The following is a 19,845-nucleotide window of genomic DNA, read 5'->3' as shown; positions in this document are numbered from 1 at the left end:
CTCTGTGAGTTTGAGACCAGCCTGGTCTACAAGAGCTAGTTCCAGGACAGGCTCCAAAACCACAGAGAAACCCTGTCTCGAAAAACCAAAGAAAAAAAAATAGAGGAAAAGAGAAGAAAAGATAGTTCATGAATCTTTTATGTGCCTTTCATCATTTCTACTTCATGACCAATTTTTTTCTTGCATTTAAACCTCATGCAAATAGGCTAAATAATAAGAATCAAGTACAGTATCCCTTTGTCTATGATTGCTACATTTTTGTGAATTTTAGAATTTGAAAATTGTCTTTGGTTATTGAGCATGAGTTATGGGATAATTATATCATGCTCAGTTAACAAAGACCTGATAAATAAATATATACATTATAAAATGAGACTAATGTCATAGTCTACACATGATATTAATGTACTTCATAGGAAGAAATAGATATAGTTTCTGGATACCTACTAATTCGTTTGTAATTAAGCAATGAGCTAAAACATTACTAAGTTAATTGTTTATATTTTCATCAATTTTTTATATTACTTTCTAGTGAACACTCAACATGTAACTAGCCATAATATATTTAATTCAATCTATGTAAGTTAACTGAATTAAAAATAAATGTAATCTCAATGAATGCAGCTAGACCTACTCCACTAGGTTGTCAGGTGACAGCTCCCAAAAAGCAAAGTAGGACATAGTCTATATTAACACCATAGAGACTAATATAAATTGTTATGAGGGCAACATGAAGTGCATAACATAGACATGGAAAGTCAAGCTGAGGGAGCATATATATATATATGAATACTCATTATTAGTTTTAGGTCCCTGTGTATTTCAGATCAATTTGGGCTAGATAATAAGGAGCAGAATAACCTAGAGTACAGTCTGAGACACTGTCTTTTTTTATTTTTATTTATTTATTCAAAAATTCCACCTTCTCCCATTTTCCCATTTCCCTCCCACTCCCCCCCTCTTCCCTCTCCAGTACTAAGAGCAGTCAGGGTTCCCTGCCCTGTGGGAAGTCTAAGGCCCTCCCCGCTCCATCCAGGTCTAGGAAGGTGTGCATCCAAACAGACTAGACTCCCACAAAGCCAGTACATGTGGTAGAATCAAAATTAAACAAAGATATGCATAATATTTGTATGTAACATAAACATATACGCAGGAGATTCTGGACTGTAATTTCCTTTCTTTTCTAGTCTACAGAACTGGAAACTAAAGCTAGGACTTTGGATATTCTACCCAATTGTTCCACCAGAGCGACGGCACCAGACCAATATGATCATTTCTAATTAGACTTCATTGTTACTGACCCACAATCCAATACCAAGGAGATGGTTCAGTAGGCAAACTACTCTTTTGTAAACCAAACGACCTGAATTCAATCCCTGGGACCCACCTCCCAGTAGAAGAAGGGAGCCACTTCCACAAAAATGACCTTTGATCTCCTCACACACACCTTGGCACAGGCACACACGCACACATATAATAATAAATGCATTTTAATCAAGTCACAGTTTGTAAATGTATTGTGCCTGCATTTTAAGTACAAAACTCTTCATCGTTTGGCATTTTCTTGTTAAAAATTCAAAGCACTACCAAATTAGCACTTTTTATAGACAGCTATGTGTATGGTAGAACATACAAAAAATGATCAATAAATCTTCAGTCTTCCCAGAAAATTAGCAATCTTTTAAAGTTATTGTCAGTCATATACATGGCATGCCATTTTATAGTGATCCACAGCTGTTTCTCATCCCATTGTTGATACCCTGAAGGAATGCTCCATGAATTTTTCATAGTTAACTAATTAGAAGCCAATAAAATGTTTTGAACCATATACATAGAAAAGTTTTATAAATAAATGATCAAGTATATCCTCATTCTGTCATTTAAAAAAAATTCACATTCAGTATGTCAGAAATGTCAGATGACAAATCTGTCTGCGCTTTTCTCAGTTGTATTCAGTACCTGTTACTGCTTAGTTGGTGGCAGGAACAGACCCCCCACAGACACTGCTGCTCACCTCGGAGGACCCTCCGAGTCTTTCTGCATTAGTATTCACCTAACCATGCCATTCCGTCAGTCATCAAATCTTGTGTGTTTTAGTTCCTTCATTTATGGGCAAAATAATCCACAAAACCGCTATGATTTGGTCCCAGTTATGGTAGGTGGGGTCTTGAGCTCCTAGCTCATGTGGAACTGGACTTCCTGTGGCCTCTCTGAGAGGCTCAGGTTCGGAGAGAGAACTGGGGCAGAGCTGGAGATTCCAGCCTAACAGGTTCTGGAGACATAACACAGTTCACCAGGCTTGATGGGTGACAAATTCCTTGATCCAATGAGCCATATTACAGGCCTTACATGTTTTTACCAAGACCAACTTATTTCATCCTCAATTTGTTCTTCCAAGTTCACAAATTGGGAAACCTTAGGGAGACATTAAGGGACTACACCATGATACAGAAGGAAATATTTGAAACATAAGGGTTTTCTAATATCGAAAGGTCAGCCCTAAAAACATAAATACAAGCTATGCTGCTGAGACTGTGTAGACTGTATTTAAGTTTCTGTGACTATGTGTGTATACATATAAATATGCATAGAACAGCAACTGATAAAGGAAATGGCCATTAATATGAAAGAGGGCAAGAAGGAGAATATTGGAGGATTTGGAGGGAAGAAAAGAAAGGGGATGCATTATGTAATTTCATTATAATGACAAAACATAAAAATATCATTAAAATATGGGAACTCACTACTTATGCTTAGTATTTTGTCCTGTTTCATTCTCATCAATAAACCTTTCATTATGGATTGTTTTTTCCACTTGGAATGAGGATGCAAAGTTTTCAGACATATTTACTGAGAAAGCTTTGATTTATTTTTGTAGTGTATTCATGATATTTGTCTGATTCATCAATTATAGTTATCACAGAGCAGCCAAAAGCTTAAGAAACAAGATTTCTGATATTTTCCTACAGAAAAGGGGGAGGTCTCATTTGATGGATAAAAGCTGGTGATTTCCTTGGAGTTTCTCATAGGTGTTACACGCTGTCTCATTTTGACATCTTTCTGATTGAAAGCTACACAGGAACTCACTAAAGTGAATTCTGCCTGGAGTGCCCTTTGCTTTATTTCTGAAATGAAGAAGGTGTGTGAAAGACAGACACTTGTGTTCTCATGAACTCCCTGAAAGTCAAAGGAGTCCCATGCCACCAGAGGACTGACTTCATGCTTGCAGAAATGGTGAAGCAATAATGGAAACTGTAATCAGTGGTGGTTTCAGAAGCTAGGAACCATTTTTGTCCATACCTTGAGTGGAAATGTTAAACCTATTGTACTAAATATATTTAGTGCAAGTTCCATAAATAAGACAAAAACCAGGCATTCTTCTTTGTCCTTTGTGATAAACTAATAAACTGGAATAAAAGATGTGCTGTCTGAGCTTTTATTGCAGTGTACATTAATGAGATGGAGATATCTAAAACCTTTGAAGTCTGCAGACTTTATTTACTCACTGTGATGGAGTACTTAGTGATCTGTTGTTGTTAGATAATTGCCCATTAGCGTTTTTATTGATTTGCCTTTCTTGAGATGAAAGAAACAAATGGAATTTGTTAGTAGCTTATTATTGAATCCCTTTGAATAAGGAATATTAAGAACCTGGGTTTTTATTAAACTAAGAATGTGCTTGAAATGATGTTTTTCAGAAATTCAGAAGAATAGGAAGTACAATTTCACTCCTTCCTGAGCCCAGGCATTGTGTGTCTTCTGGCCAATCTCACTCTTAGTTTGGAGTCATTGCATTTAATGAACTGGATCTTCATCGCCTCTAGATTTTAGTGAGCTGTTATTCTCTTCCAAAGCAGTTGCTCCCCAGTCTTCAAAATCAGCCGAAAGAAAATCCTCTTTTTTTAAAAATTGATTTTTGTTGAGCTCTATATTTTTCTCCGCTCCTCTCCCAGCCTCTCCCCTCCCCTTTAACCCTCTTCCAAGGTCCCCATGCTCCCAATTTACTAAGAACACCTAGTCTTTTTCTACTACCCATGTAGATTATATCTATGTATGTCTCTCTTAGGGTCCTCATTGTTGCCTAGGTTCTCTGGGATTGTGATTTGTGGGCTGGTTTTCTTTGTTTTATGTTTAAAAATCACTTATGAGTGAGTACATGTGAAAACTGTCTTTCTGTGTCTGGGTTACCTCACTGAAAATGGTGTTTTCTAGCTCCATCCATTTGCCTGCAAAATTCAAGAAAATCCTCTTTTGCTCCGTGGATTGAGTCTCTTTGTTTCATAACACTCTTATGCATGCACCTGTTCCAGATGTCTCGCTGTATGTCCTGACTGAATGACATGCCAATAACAGGGGAGAACGTGGAGAAACATCAGGTCTCAGAGCAGGAAGGATCAACATACCTTGATTTGAGAACTTGGAGTGAGTGTTCTAGTCACAACCATATAAAGAATTTAATTACAAAAGATAGTCCTTTTTTTATGGATTTTACTTCATTGCAAAATACTTTCCATTTGGCAGCTGTAGTAGTTTTACTAAACTTTCCTCATTTACTGCATAACTTACCACAGACAGATTTTTCTTAACCAATATTTATTTATTCATTTATTTTTTATTAAGAAATTATTCAAAGTGCCTAGTTGACCTTAAGATCACACACACACACACACAAACATACACAGGAAATTTTAAAGGGTGAAGAACATGCACATAAACCAAAATTTTAACATTTTCTTTTATTGTCTAAGATTTTCTTCATAATTTTTGTTATCTTATAAAATCTGTATTTCCTCAGTCTGATTCCTTATGTAGCTAAGGCCAGCTTGCCTGAGGATGACACTGCTTTCAGTGGTCTGAGACATCATCCATCAATTAACAATCAGGAAAATGTCTCCCGGACATGACCACGGGTCAGTACAACATAGGCAGTTCCTCAACTGAGATTCTTTCTTCTGAGGAGACACTAGGGTTTTGACAAGTAGTTACTGCTAAAAACCACAGTCTGGTCAGGTTTAACCCATGTGGTACTTTGGGATAAGCGAGCTAGAATTTTGGAAGTGTGGCTGTGTCATTGCTATTACAAATTTCCCTTACAATTTTAAGCACTTCTAAATTTCACAAAAGCAGATTAGGTTCTCAAGTTGAAACAAGATATCTTTGGTGGTAATTGGTAAACAAAAAGAGAAGGGATGAGAAGTAGAGGTGGGAGGAAGAAGAGGGAGGAACTAAAAATATGGTGTTTCACTTCGGCTTCATAGGAAAGAACCAACCACTGAGAATCTGATGGAGGAGGTGTTAGATGACCTTGAGAAATAAAGACCCAGAGCCTCATTTTTAACTTTTATGTTCAATAAACCTTCCTCCTCATACTTCCATGAACTCACTTTGAGTGGGTATTTCACCTATGTGTGAATGATACTGCATATGTCGGATTAGTAGTAAAGTCCAAATTGACTAAATCCAAGAAGTTGATTTCAAGGGGAAATGGGACAGAACAGAAACAAAACAGAAAGCTGAAAATTATAATGGGAAAACATAGAAATGCCATGAGAAAGTTACCTATTCTATAACTATGTGGAAAATGTGATTTTGAAAGTGTATGTGATGGGGGCTTTCCCTAGAAATAACTGTTATCTGTCAGTGTCATGAAGTGAGAAGCAGGCTGGAAACTGTTATCTTTGATGAGCCAGGAGAATGCATGAATTCAGAGCCTTAAGGCAGCCTTCATAAATGTGGCAACTCAGCTTGTCTGTTAAGGTCACTGGCGATGAATGACAAGACGAATTATGGAAAATGTGCATAGTTCTGTCTACAAAAGTGAAAAGATATCTGGTACAAGGTCGTTAGAAGATGTTAAAAAAATAATTAAAGTCTGAGTGAAAGTCCATGGATAGAGGACAAAAGACCAATGGATACTGATTTTTTTTTTCTGATTTCAATAATCAAAATGTATATAACAGGTTCTTTGAAGCTTGAGTTTCCCTGAGCTTACCATGACTCTATTGACAATTAGCTGCTAAAACTTGTAACAAGTGGTCAAAAGTTCAGCAACAATAAAAATAATTTCTAATAAATTTTCAATAAAGACATAAAGAGTATGTTAAAAAAATCTTTTAGAACTAAAATCTGAGATTTCTCAAGAAGCTGAACATATTTATTCACAAGTTCTCCCAAGTTTTACCTGCACTTTGGGGACTCATGCTGTGAACATCATTGGAGAACGATAAGAGAAGAAACCATAGGCAGAAACAGAGGAACTCAAGTACTCAGCTTAACGAAATGATGGATTTCCGTGCTTATACATGGAGATGTCTGTAAATAATTCTTTGAGCTTCATATCTATCCCAGATTTCTTAGAAAGCATAACAAAAATTTTAATAAATTATCACCAGAACCCATTACCAAAGAGTAGCACTATATTAAAAAAAATTGTAAAATCTCCTTAGTTAATAACCTGGGAAATACTTTTAGATACCAAACAGATTTTGAAATTGCATGAGCTCCTCTATCAAATTGGTATATTGAGAACTATTTGCAAGAAACCATCCTAATTGTCATACCTAAGGAAAAAAATAGGATCATCCCAAAAGAATGTTTTTGATAATTTTCGCATTGATTCATTTTTTTATTTGGGGAAGGATGGACAAGAACACATTTTATAAGGAGCAAGTGGAGGTCGAAGGATAACATGTGGGAGTCCATTCTCTCCTTCTACCATATGAGGTCCTAGGGTCAAACTTAAGTCATTAGGTGTGGTAGAAAGTGCTTTTACCTGCTGAGACATCCTGGCTGTTCTGAAATGGATTTTAAAACAAAAATGATTTTTCTCAATTGATTTAAGATGGCAGCGAGACAAGGGAATAGTCTGCATATTGAAAGAATAGAATGAGCACTGGTACAGAAAAGTTAAGGTTCTACTTTGCATAAACCTTTGAGCAAAGGATTCCCAATCAGATGGAACTAGGAAACCAACAGGTGTCATTATTTAAGTATCTGCAAAATGATGTTAAGTCAAAATAAGTTAGGAGATATAAAGAAGAAAAATCAGTTTATACTGATTAATACAGCAATTAATCACCAGGAAGTAAGAGTTTTATACATATACACACTGAACATGAGTGTGCTAAAATTTATGAAATAAATAGATCTAAAATATATATAGATATAAAATCATATTCTAATCCAATAATGGTGAGTCATTTCAAAACCCTGCGCTCACCAGGCAAGTTATGATCTGGGTAAGAAATAAACAGAGAAACATATGAAATAATTGGCATGTTAGATCAAATGGACAGCGAGAGGACATTCCACTCAAGCATTGCATAAACGCTCTTCTTGGCAGCCAAGACATCATATAAAAGGGCACAAACCAAATTTTAATTAATACAGAAAAATTGAAACCATCCTTGTAGTCTATCTAACCACAAAGAGTGAAAATGAAATCAATAACAAGATTAAGGACACGCAAAAATTCATAGAAATTTAGTAGCACAATGTTAAATGATGAGCAGGTTGTCAAAAAGATTGGAAAAATAGGTACAAAATGATCACAAGAATTAAATGAAAACACAAAACCTAAGAGATACAATAAAAATATTCCCTAATACAAAGTGTATAACTGCAATTGACTGCATGAAAAAGAATTTAAAAATGATTAATCTTGGAAAAGTAGGTACTAAATCTATTCACTCTATTCACTGCATGCCTTATTCCTTCATGACAGAGTCTCATACTGAGCAGTGAACTAGGCTAGCAGTCATCAAATGATTTGGGTCCACCTTCCAAGGTAGTAGGGCATCTGATGCTTTATATGTGGATATTGGGGTCAGAATTCAAGTCCCCATAAACAAACTACTAAGTTATCTCTTCACTCCCCACATTATCTACTCTTATATATTATACTATTTGGGATTTTACCTAGAGCAATAAGTGAAAGAAATAAGAGAAAACCCAACAGAAGAAGTCAAAATATTTTTATTTGTAGATGATATACCACACATAAAAGACCCTAATGATAGCATTAAAAAGTTTTTAATTCTGACAAACATTTTCAGAAAAAATAATAATATTTATGAATCAAGATATCTTTTCAATATTTGTAACAAAAATATTGAGAAAAGCAAACAGAGAGTTAGCCACTTATATTTCCCTCAGAAATTAATTTTCAATAAATCTGACCAAGAAATTGAAAGAGTTTACAGAGAAAATTTCTAAAGAGTGGATAAAAAATAAAAGAAGAAACTAGAAGATGGAAAGACCTATCAGGTAGATCTATACTCATAAGAAAATGTCCTTATGGAACACATGGGCATGCACAATTAAGGAATACAATTAACATATTTTAAACTTTTATAGGATCAATTATTTTGATAAATGCTAGAGAAAAATAATTGCAACTTTTATAAAAAGAAACATTATCAGTTCTGGCTGCTGTTGTTAGAATGAAGAGAAATCTTTATTTATTTTTCCTGTATAGTTCTAAATCCCTGAGGGGAATGGTTTGATAAAGGGGTTTGATCTATGTAAGACTGAGGGCTTCAAAGTACCTTGTCTTTGCACATTGCTCAGCTTTGCATCTCTGTGTTAGTTCTTATTCACTGCAAGAAGCTTCTCTGATACTGTCTAAGCAAGTCACAGATCTGTGAGTATAACAGAATGTCTTTACGGGTCATTTTATTGCTATATTTATTATTTAATTGTTATTTCTCTTTTTATGTTTTGTTTTATTTCTTGGTTACTTTTGAGGCAGCGTTTCTCTGTAGCTTTGGATCCTGTCCTGGAACTAGCTCTTGTAGACCAGGTTGGCCTTGAACTCACAGAGATCTGTCTGGCTGTCTCCTGAGTGCTAGGATTAAAGGTGTGAACCACCACAACCCAGCTCTGTTTTATTGTATACATTTTTCCCACTAGCCTACCTTCCTCTTCTTTCCCCTTCCTCATGCTCACAATTTATATGTACTCACCCATAAGTAGATAGTAGACTTAAAGCAAATGATAACCAGGCTACAGTCCACAACCTCAGATAACCTCTTCGACAAAGAAGACTCTGAGAGACATACATGGATCCACTTATGAAGGAGAAGAAGATAAGATCTCCTGAATAAATTGGAAGACAATTTTTATAATGTCTTGCCTGTTCATTATCTTAACAGGCCCTCATTGTTGAATCAGTCAAGTATAAAGGAGATGGTGGAGTCAACAGCCCATATAGTTTCTACATTTTTAATTAGGAGAGAGTTGGAGATAACACAGGAATGTATTAAAATTACCCTATTGATTAAAAGTGTCTACCTGTATCATGTCACAGAAATGACTGTTATGTTTATTCTAAGACATGCCCGGGAATATTAATGAGTCTTCATAAAACACTGAAATTGAGCTAAACTTTCATCTTGAAAAGAGGAAAAAAATTGTGAGCCTTTAAAACCTTATAAAAGTAAAATATAAGCAACAGAAGGAGTACATAGAGCATTTACTATGAATTGGAGAAATGAACTCAGAAGTCAGTATTGCATTCCATTACTTGAAAGAACGTAGTTTTAAATGTTCTGTTGCAATCGAGTTAAAATACTGTCTCACCAATAGAAAGGAGAAATACCACTTATTCAGGAGCCAAAGAAAGTTCACAGCCTTTGGTAACCACTTGAATGATACTTACATCAATATTTTCTGTATTCAAACTCATAGATAGTCTTGAGATACAAGTATCTGTGTATATGAGAATCACTACGACACGGTAAAATGAAATGGTCACTTTGCCTCAGAGAGATCAGCACTGAGATGTCACAAGTGCAGTTCACCATTCTTTATCCTGAGCTGGAATGAAGATACAGAAAACTTATCAACTCTGTGGTAGATATCATAGAATCACATTTTTAATGTCAACATTTAGAATCCATAATCAAATTTAACAAGCTGTCATTTAATAAGATAGTTAGATGTTTTGAAAAGGAAGGCAGCTTAAGGTAGAGTTGGCAGATTTTGGGAAAAGGCAGACATGCTATCCATTTTTACTCCAGATAACTGACCTAGTCAAAACAAACAAGCAAAAAACAAAAACAAAGCAATGAAATTATAGTGTAATGAAAAGGTCTTTATAAAAGATAAATTTGAGTTTTAGTTTTAGATACTGTTTTACACTTATATGCAATTGAAAAAAGACCTTAACATTGGAGCATAAATCTTATGTTCTTAATGGGATATAAATATGGACACATATATTTGAATCATATTTATTTATGTGAGAAAGAAGCATGTAGAGATGAAGTCCTTCACAAATTCTCCATGATACTGACAGAGAAATGATCAGAGCAAAGGTGTCCGTTCGTTCCTTCCGTTTTATTCTCTGACAAGAGAATTGATGGTTATTTCATTAGGAGACAAGTGATTTCTCATTGTGTTTTATTTTCACACATGCATTTTATTTATAGGAAATCAGGTACATTTATTCGAGGAAATTTGATGTTAAAACATAGGAAGCAGAGTATTTAAATAAGATAGTGAGTAAATACCTATTAATGCATGACAAGAAAATAGACACTTGAGGATTAAAAGAGTTTAAGAGATTTAACTTTCAGTAATACTCAATAAAACTTTCTCTCCAGTTAAATATGTTTGATTTCATTCGTTGTCAATTATTACTACGACAGTATATAACTATGTTCTTCATGTGTATGGGTGTTCTGTCTGCATGAACATCTGCCCTTCAAAAGAGGGTATCAGAACCCATGGGTTGAGAGGAATCCTATGGATACTGGGAATTGAACTCAGAACTTTTCAAAGAGCAGCTACTGCTCTTAACTACTGAGCCATTCCTCCATCCTGGAAATATATAAGTTTGATTTGGGCTTAATTACAATTCATGATAGCTGTCTACTCGTCTCTCTAAAATGTCAATACATGAAAATTTTCATGAGAAATGTTGTGTAAAATTGTTTCAGTGGGAGAGCCATTGTACTTATCAGTCCCCTCGATTATATATTTTTATATTAGTTGCTTTATACTATTATCAAACCAAAATGTTCTAAAAAGATATATGTATTTATTATTATTATTTAAAATGGGGTTTCTCGGTGGAGCCCTGGTTATCTCTGTAAATGAGGCTGGCCTCTAACTTAAAGATTTCCCTGGAGGCTTACAAGAACATTTATTTTTTAAAATTTTATTCCAGAACATAAATTCCATAGTTTTTGTATAGTATCTGTTTTATTCAGTACTATATACCTATATCTCTAATAAATCTTAGCACAGACTGTCAATATCTGTTGAATGAAAATGAAATTAATGTATAATTACATAACTTGAGAATAGTAATGACAGTATGTTACTCACTTTCTAGCTTTCATTCTATATACAGTTTGTGTCTTTAGAGTATATAAAATTTATCATGATTAAATTTAATTCTTATACTATTAAAGCAGGCTATATAAATAATATTTTACAGATATTCACAGATATTAGCAAGCTTTTCATTAAAATATGTTTGTGTACATGTACATTAAACACGTGACAATTTTTTTTTTTTTTGGTTTTTCGAGACAGGGTTTCTCTGTGGCTTTGGAGCCTGTCCTGGAACTAGCTCTGTAGACCAGGTTGGTCTCGAACTCACAGAGATCCGCCTGCCTCTGCCTCCCGAGTGCTGGGATTAAAGGCGTGCGCCACCATCGCCCGGCAAAACACGTGACAAATTAAAAAATTGGATCTGGTGGTAAAGAAGTGATGTACAAAGTCAAAGTTTAGGAGTTGCTGGAGATTCCAGGTCATAGTTAGAGGCATTGCCTTTCAGTGTAGATAGGAATGGATGTTAATGAATGTGGGTTATAATGGTTTTATTGAATTGGATCAAGTATAAGTCACAATGGTGACCGTAAAACCTAAGATGATGTTCACCATCAGCATGGCAGTCTGGCCCATATCAACTGTCTTAAATAAATACAATGCAGAGACAAAGTAGATGGCTTGGAAATGTGGACATGATCTTTCACAGAGATTAGTACTGAAGCAAAACAGTGAATTTATTATATATCACAGTAGTTTTACAAAATAAAATAATGCTCTTTGTCTAGGCAAGACCTCGTTTCAAAATGTATGAGCTGATAGGCTGATTCGAGAAGGCCTCACTTTTCTGCTAGCTGTGTGGATATATTACCTTCTACTTGGCTTCAAAGCATCATATCTTTGACCCAACTGTTATTGACAGCACTGCTGTTTGATATCAGTCCTTGGTGTGGTGTAAGAAATTAGTGTATATTTCATTTGAGGAGAAACCCCAATACTTACTTTAAAAATGACTTCAGTATATTTATTACATTGTCCCTATTTCTGTAGTCTATCTGTGTGCCAGTGGCAAAATATATTGATCTTAAAGAATTGGTTCTTCAAATGGCCCCATTGGCAACAGCACAAGACCTTAACTGGTGGCAAATTTATTATTTAATGAATTGTCTCCAATGTCTTTCTAGAAGCTTTGCAGAAAACCATTTACCTATAATTGCTACCCTTCATTTATTCCATATGAATATGCATATGTAATATATTTCATTTATAGTCTTTTAGGAAATTTTTTTTCATTCAAACTATCCAAAAGCATACTATTTAATCACACAATAGCATAGAAAAGTTCTGAAATCCATTTGTATAACAAGAGTTTGAAAAGTATGAGAGAATTATTGTCTCCATTTGAGATGCTACTTAAACCTTAGATGGAATAATTGGCGTTGAGGTGATTTCAGTCTTTATTGAATGACCTTATGCTTAAAATGCCATTGATACCTGGCACTAGGAAAATTCATAGGAATCCACAAGGATGACGCCAGCTAAGAGTCTAAGCAATAGTGGAGAGGGTGCCTGAACTGCCCTTGCCCTCTAATCAGATTGATGACTCTCTTAATTTTCATCATAGAATCTTCATCCAATAACTGATAGAAGCAGATGTAGAGACCCACAAGCAGTGGACCAACCTCCAGGAATCCAGTCTTAGAGAGGGAGGAGCAATAACATTAGCAAATGGGTCATGATCACGATGAGTAAACCTACAGACCCAGCTGACCTGAGCTAGTGGGAGCTCTAAGACCCTGGACTGACAGCTGGGGAATCTGCATGGTACTAAATTAGGCCTTTTGAATGTGGGTAAGAATTGTACAACTGGGAGAGTTTGACACCACTGGTAGTGGGACTCGGATTTATCTCCAGTGCTTGAACTGGCTTTTCAGAGCCCATTCCCTATCCAAGTTATCCAACATGTTTAGCCTAGACACAGGAAGGAAGGACTTGATCCTGCCTCCAAGTGATGTGACTGACTTTGTTATCTCCCCATAGGAGGCCTCACCCTCTCTGAAGAGTAGATGGGGAGTGGAGTGGAGGGAGATGGAGAAAGAGGGAGGAGGAAAGGGAGGGGGAACTGAGATTGGTATGTAAAGTAAAAAAAATGAAGAAGGAAAAAAAAATACCATTGATACAACTGAAAGGACCATACATGGCTGTCTCTTGTCTCCGTACTTGGAGGCTTTCTTGCATTGATTATCCCCAGGAGTACTCAGCTGAGATTCCAGTATAAGAAGCACAAAACCTAGACGAAAAAGGCATGGCTGGAATAAACATCCTAATTTCTTGGGAATAAAGACTTATCGAGCGAAAACAATTAGACAAATGCAGAAAATGTAATAAAAATTTCATGAAGTATCTTTAAAATTTAAATGCTGATTGAAACGTAGTCTCTTTAATTTTATAGTTCTTTTGAATAATCCTAAAAAATGCTTAGAATCAAGCCGGGCAGTGGTGGCGCACGCTTTTAATCCAGCACTCGGGAGGCAGAGGCAGGCGGATCTCTGTGAGTTCGAGGCCAGCCTGGTCTACAAGAGCTAGTTCCAGGACAGGAACCAAAAAGCTACAGAGAAACCTGTCTCAAAAATCAAAAAAAAAAAAAATGCTTAGAATCTAATGTATTTTGTCCAGGATGATCCTGTAACACTGATTCTAATGCGATCCTAATAGATATATTGATGTATTTAATAATGTGTGTGCATTTTTTATGTGTGTTTTCATCAATAGAAAATGATACCATCTACTGGACAGACATGGGCCTAAATAAAATCAGCAGAGCTAAAAGAGACCAGACTTGGAAAGAAGATATTGTTACCAATGGCTTGGGGAGAGTGGAAGGAATAGCTATTGACTGGATTGCGGGTAAATCTATGGCTTATTCTTGTTTTTATTCCAGAGTTACTTTTTCTAAGGGGTTCATTATTCTTTAAAATATTTCCGGTTCTTGTTTCTAACATTTTGAAATTTCTTTTTAGCCAAGGGGGTAAATACTCTCTTTTGCATTTGGCTCAACTTTTTCTATTGCCTTTGGATAAGTGTTTTTTTTTTTAAATGTAGATATAGAATGTGTATTAAGTTTGCTTAAATCTCCAGGGAGTTCCTCATCGTAAACAAAGAATAAGAAGTTACCTTTTACTTAAAGTCAGCATAAAGTTAAAACACTTATTCTGAACAGTTGGGAGAAGTTTCAACTTCTTTCAAATATATCAATATATACGACATAGTTTAAACCAGCAAAATATGAGACTGGGATTTGAATTATCTATGAATTAGTTTAATGACAGCTGTTTAGTAAATGCACAGCCAAAGAAAGTAAACAAGCTTTTAGCTATGTGAAGACCCAGAAACTTAATTTTAAGAATAGCAGAAAAAAACATTTCTATTACTTCTAACTTGATTGGGGACATTTCTCTATTTCTCCTAGGCAACATATATTGGACAGATCATGGTTTCAATTTAATTGAAGTGGCAAGACTCAATGGCTCTTTCCGTTATGTAATTATTTCCCAAGGCCTGGATCAACCAAGATCTATAGCCGTGCACCCAGAGAAAGGGTAATTTTAAGCTTTTCATGTATTTTCTGCATCTGAACTTTTTTCTGTGTGTGTGTGTGTCTGTTACATTAGGAAAATTTAGACAGCAACAGTATTGTAACTATGGTAGCTACAGCATAATAATAGTTTTAGCATAAAAAGTTTATTTTAATTTTCCAAGTACCTGTTGGGAAACCACGACCTTTAAAATTATTTTTTTTAAATTATTTAACAATTCCATTAAATGTATTTTGGTCAACCCCATGTCCTATTCTCTCTTTGATCCCAGACCCATATCCAATGAACCCTTTCCATTAGATCCACTCCCATTTTCTAAGTTTAAACTTAATTCTTGTTAACTAGTGAATTGAAATAGAGTTTGTCAGATGTACATAGTAGAGGATCATTGAAGATCATGTGTAGCTTACCAGTGACTCTACCACTGGAAAAACATGACTAACACGCTCCCACAGCCTTAAACTGCAAAGAGCTAGACAAGAGAGGCAGAACCTAAGGATACTGTTTCTTATCCTTGGTAAGATGTACACGGGTCCATCTTGTGTAACTTATGTGCAATTAACCACATGTTCATGGCATGTACACAAAGTGGGCTACATGTTCATCAAATGGACAAATAGAAAGAATAAATCACCTTCCTAGATATGGACGGAGGGGGGAGGACCTTGGACTTTCCACAGGGCAGGGAACCCTGACTGCTCTTTGGACTAGAGAGGGAGGGGGGAGAGGAGTGGGAGGAGGGGGAAAAAGGTGGGAGGAGGGGGAGGGAAATGGGAGGCTGGGAGGAGGCGGAAACTTTTTTTTTCCTTTTTTTCAATAAAAAAGAAAGAAAAAAAGAAAGAATAAATATTGACATATTTCATATTCAAATATTTAGTACATCACCTAGGGATTGGATAATGTCCTTTTCTAAGAAACTTATACCAGATGTCAGAATAAGCTTAGTTTCTATAAATAGGAAAATTTCTTACTTCTCAGGATTCGAAGAGACTTTTTCTTATTTTTTTTTAAGGCACAAAATGTAGATCCTTTGATTGCTCTATTTTTTTCTGATCCATTTATTTATTTATTTATTTACTTATTTTTTTGGGTTTTTTCGAGACAGGGTTTCTCTGTGGTTTTGGAGCCTGTCCTGGAACTAGCTCTTGTAGACCAGGCTGGTCTCGAACTCACAGAGATCCACCTGCCTCTGCCTCCCGAGTGCTGGGATTAAAGGCATGTGCCACCACCGCCCGGCTAACTCATTCTCTTTTATGAGTTATTTATTTTTATTTGTCTATTTTTTCTTGATGTTATAACTTATTAATTGTAGATATTAGCATGTCATAATGGCATTTTCACACAAACACACACTTTAGACATTATAAAATTCACCTCCTATTATTCTCCTTTAACCTCTTCTCATTCCTGATGATCCCCTTCTGCTTTTCAATTAGTACTCATTCTACTATGATAGCTTTTGGGGATGAGTTTCCCCAATGAGTTACATTAGGGGTAGTTACAGGAATCAGAATCAAAGGTTATTTCCCAGTACATGAAACTTTACCAGAAACAACTACTCTAGTGAAGAAACTTTCTCTCTCTCTCCCTCTCTCTCTTCCTCCTTCTTTCCTTCTCTGCTTTTCTCTCTCCCCTACCTAAAACTTGTCTATACCTACTCAGGAGGGGCTGGGTGATACCTCTTAGGCTGCAGAGTCCTTAACAAGTATAAAGTACCAAAAAGTCCTCTGGGATGTGATGTTAGGAGCCTTCTGAGTACTTTTTTCACCTTTGTGATGGAAAGCTTCTGGGCTAACTCTCGAGTAGGTCCTCTGGAAGCAATCAGTGCTGCTGAGAGTTCAGGAGTGTGCAGTATCTGTGACATACTACAGACAGCAAACCTCAATTCCCCCTCTCTTTAACTGGCTCTTACAATTTTTTCCTGCCTTGCCTTTGAAAATGTTCTGTGAGCCTTGGGCAGTGCTATAGTTGTCCCAATTAGGGTCAAGCATTATGCTATTTATTCTCATACTTTCTCCATCCATGGGTTTCTGTAATAATGTGTTAACTACCACTCATTAAAAAAGAAAAACAAAAAGAAACATTTATGACCAAAGTTGAGCGCATTATTAATGTATGAGCCTAATCATAAATATTTAGAAGACAATTTGAAAGGCACATCGTGTTCATTTACCAAAACAGTCAGGTCCTACCCCACTAAGAACTACATCCTCTTCAGCTATGGCTTTGTACCAGATTTATAGTACTAGAAATGAATTTCCTTCTCTGAAGTTGACTTCAAGTGCAAACAGAAAGTGGTTGTTTATCCTCCAAAGAATCAAATCGCTAATGCACCAATGGGCACATGGTGCCTGGCAGGTCATTATTGTCACATAAAGAGTTTACAGCTGAATATGACTGTGATGACATTTCTCATCCAGCAGCTTGCACAGCATCTTCTAAAACTGTGAAAGCTAGGCTTCAGGGAAAAATCTTCCAGCTGAGTTCCAACTTGGTTTCTTTATGTCATGCAACCAACACATATTAAGTTATCAGCATTAAGGTCTTACCTTCTAATTCTTGAAAGTAACCAAGACTTTTGTAGGCAGAGATTGCTCATTTGTTTCCTGACTACTCAGACCCAATAATCATAAAGAAACTATATTAATTACAACACTGTTTGGCCTATTTGCTTAGGCTTTTTATTAACTAACTCTTATATCTTAAATTAACCCATTTCTATTAATCTACGTATCGGCATGGGATTGTGGTTTACTGATAAGAGTGCAGCGTCTGTCTCCTTTAGCACCTACATGGCGTCTCTCTAACTCTGCCTACTTTCTCTCTATATCTCTGTTTGGATTTCCCACCTAGCTTTATTCTACTAAGCCATTGCCCAAATGATGTTCTTAAATAACTAATGATAATAAAACATATTCATAGCATACAGAGAGGAATCCCACATCATCTATATTTCCTGGAAGAAGCATTATTCATCCATTCAAGAAAACTCCATTCAACTCCTTTTTTATTTTTATTTCTAATAAGTTTACCAAATAAACACTTTCCATATAGTTTTCACATCCACACTTATCTGTGTTGACCCTCCTTTCTTCCTGTGTTCCTCACATTCCCCACTCCATATCTTCACTTAACCTTTTCCAGCCCATTTTCCCCATGGAGTTTTTTCTACTCTCATGGGCCTCTTCATAGTTTCCTTGCTTCTGTACACACTCTTGTATAGGTAAATGCATAGAAATTAGAGACTAGGATCCACATATGAGGGAAAACACAGGTGTTTGTGTTTCAGAAACCTGGGTTATATCACTGAATAAGTTTTCCAGTTCTGTAATTTTATAATATCATTTTCCTTTAAAGATGAAGAAAATTCAATTTTATATATATGCCCTATTTTTGTTATCTGTTTACCAATTGATGGACATCTAGGTTGATTTGCTTGCAGAAAACATGATATATAATATTCTCTGTATCTGATACCTGGACTTCTTAGGTTATGTGACCAAGAACAGCATAGTTGAGTTATTGGTCGGTCTAGTTTTAATGTTTTGAGAACTATCCACAAAATTTCCATAGTGGTCACAGAAGTTTAATCTCTAAGCAACAGTGAAAAAGCATTCCCCTTCTTCCACATTGTCACTAGCCTTTGTTGTCATTTGCTTTCCTGATGATGGCCCTTCTGATTACAGTGAAGTAGATTCTTTAAATGGTTTTAATTTGCATTTCTTTAATGAGCAAGACTGTTGGATAATTTTAAAAAATATGATTGGACATTTAGATTTCTTCTTTTAAGAACTATTCAGTTTCTTAGCCTATATTTTATAGAGATGTTTTCTATTTAGTTTTTGTATATTATGAGTATTAATATTCTATCAGGTCTATATCTGTAAAATATTTTCTTCTCTTTGACTTATGAACATTGATGATCTTCAGTTCTCATTTCCTTTATGTGCTAAATTTTTCTGCCGAGTTCTACTCATAGATGAGTTTTATGTTTGAATATGTCTTCAACACTCTCACTTGTATAACTTACAAGTTACACTTTCAAAAGTTATTGCAGTAACATTCACCACTCCATATATAAACCAAGGAATGGGTTCCTAGGATTTAATCACTGTGTTAATATGATCACCAGTAGTAATGCATGACAGCTTGGAGGATGAAAAAATACGGACATGTGCTTATATGTATATGCTGTGTGTGTGTATGTGTATGTGTGTGTGTGCACTCGCGCATGAGAGAAAGACAGAGAGACAGAGAGAGGAGGGAGAGAACTCGTATATTTATATCAATATTAGAATATTCACTTTTTGCTGAAAGCATTTCATAAAGAGCCACATGAAGCAATATATTTCTCATGTTAGCAGCTAAGAGTACAAACGATTTATAGAAAAAATAACTACTAGCTTTTAAGAATACCAGTGACAGGTGTCAGTCTACAATTTGGCACACATGTATTTATTGTCTTGACTCCAGTAGAAAAAGAATTAAAATAAAAGGTGTATGAAAAGTATTCAAAATTATCTCCAAGTAATATTATCATAGAATTTTAAAAGCTCAAATTTCTAGCTTAGAAATAAAACAGCATTTTGCAATTCTGTTTGATATTAAAACATGGCAGGTGAAACTGTCAAGAGAAAGGGGAGCCATAATAGAGTAAATTAGCTAAATTCGTGCTATAATGTGCCATGTAAAGTAGGCCTGAACCCTGTTTTGAAACAATAGAGACTCAAAGTCTTTTTTAACGTAGCCAAATGCAAAACAGGAACCACCTAGGAATTTAGTTCCTCTTGAAAAGTCAACTTTCTCCTCCTGGATTTTTCTGCTTTTTGGCAGCTCCTTGGAATTTGGCAGAATTGAATGCAGTAATTTCTTTATACTGAAAAGTAATTTACTATGATTCAAAAGTATGGGAAATCATAGCATGACATGAAAAGATTTGATTAAAAATGCAGAGCATAAAATTGTAAGTAAA

The 19,845-nt window shown here is 35.6% G+C and overlaps 1 protein-coding gene across 1 annotated transcript in view; it reads left to right on the top strand.

Annotated features, from left to right (window-relative positions):
- The window catches only part of Lrp1b (LDL receptor related protein 1B), a 1,800,012-nt gene that overhangs the window by 1,324,857 nt on the left and 455,310 nt on the right, over positions 1-19,845 (top strand). Inside the window, exons 36-37 of the mRNA XM_026778709.1 lie at positions 14,050-14,184; positions 14,747-14,876. Coding sequence (XP_026634510.1) covers positions 14,050-14,184; positions 14,747-14,876 — 265 coding nt within the window. The remainder of the gene's footprint in view (positions 1-14,049; positions 14,185-14,746; positions 14,877-19,845) is intronic.

The sequence above is a fragment of the Microtus ochrogaster genome, chromosome 4 (assembly GCF_000317375.1).
Source record: "Microtus ochrogaster isolate Prairie Vole_2 chromosome 4, MicOch1.0, whole genome shotgun sequence".
NCBI classification, from domain to species: Eukaryota; Metazoa; Chordata; class Mammalia; order Rodentia; family Cricetidae; genus Microtus; species Microtus ochrogaster.
The sequence above is the reverse complement of the archived record's forward strand: the minus strand, read 5'-3'. Positions and strand labels throughout refer to the sequence as shown.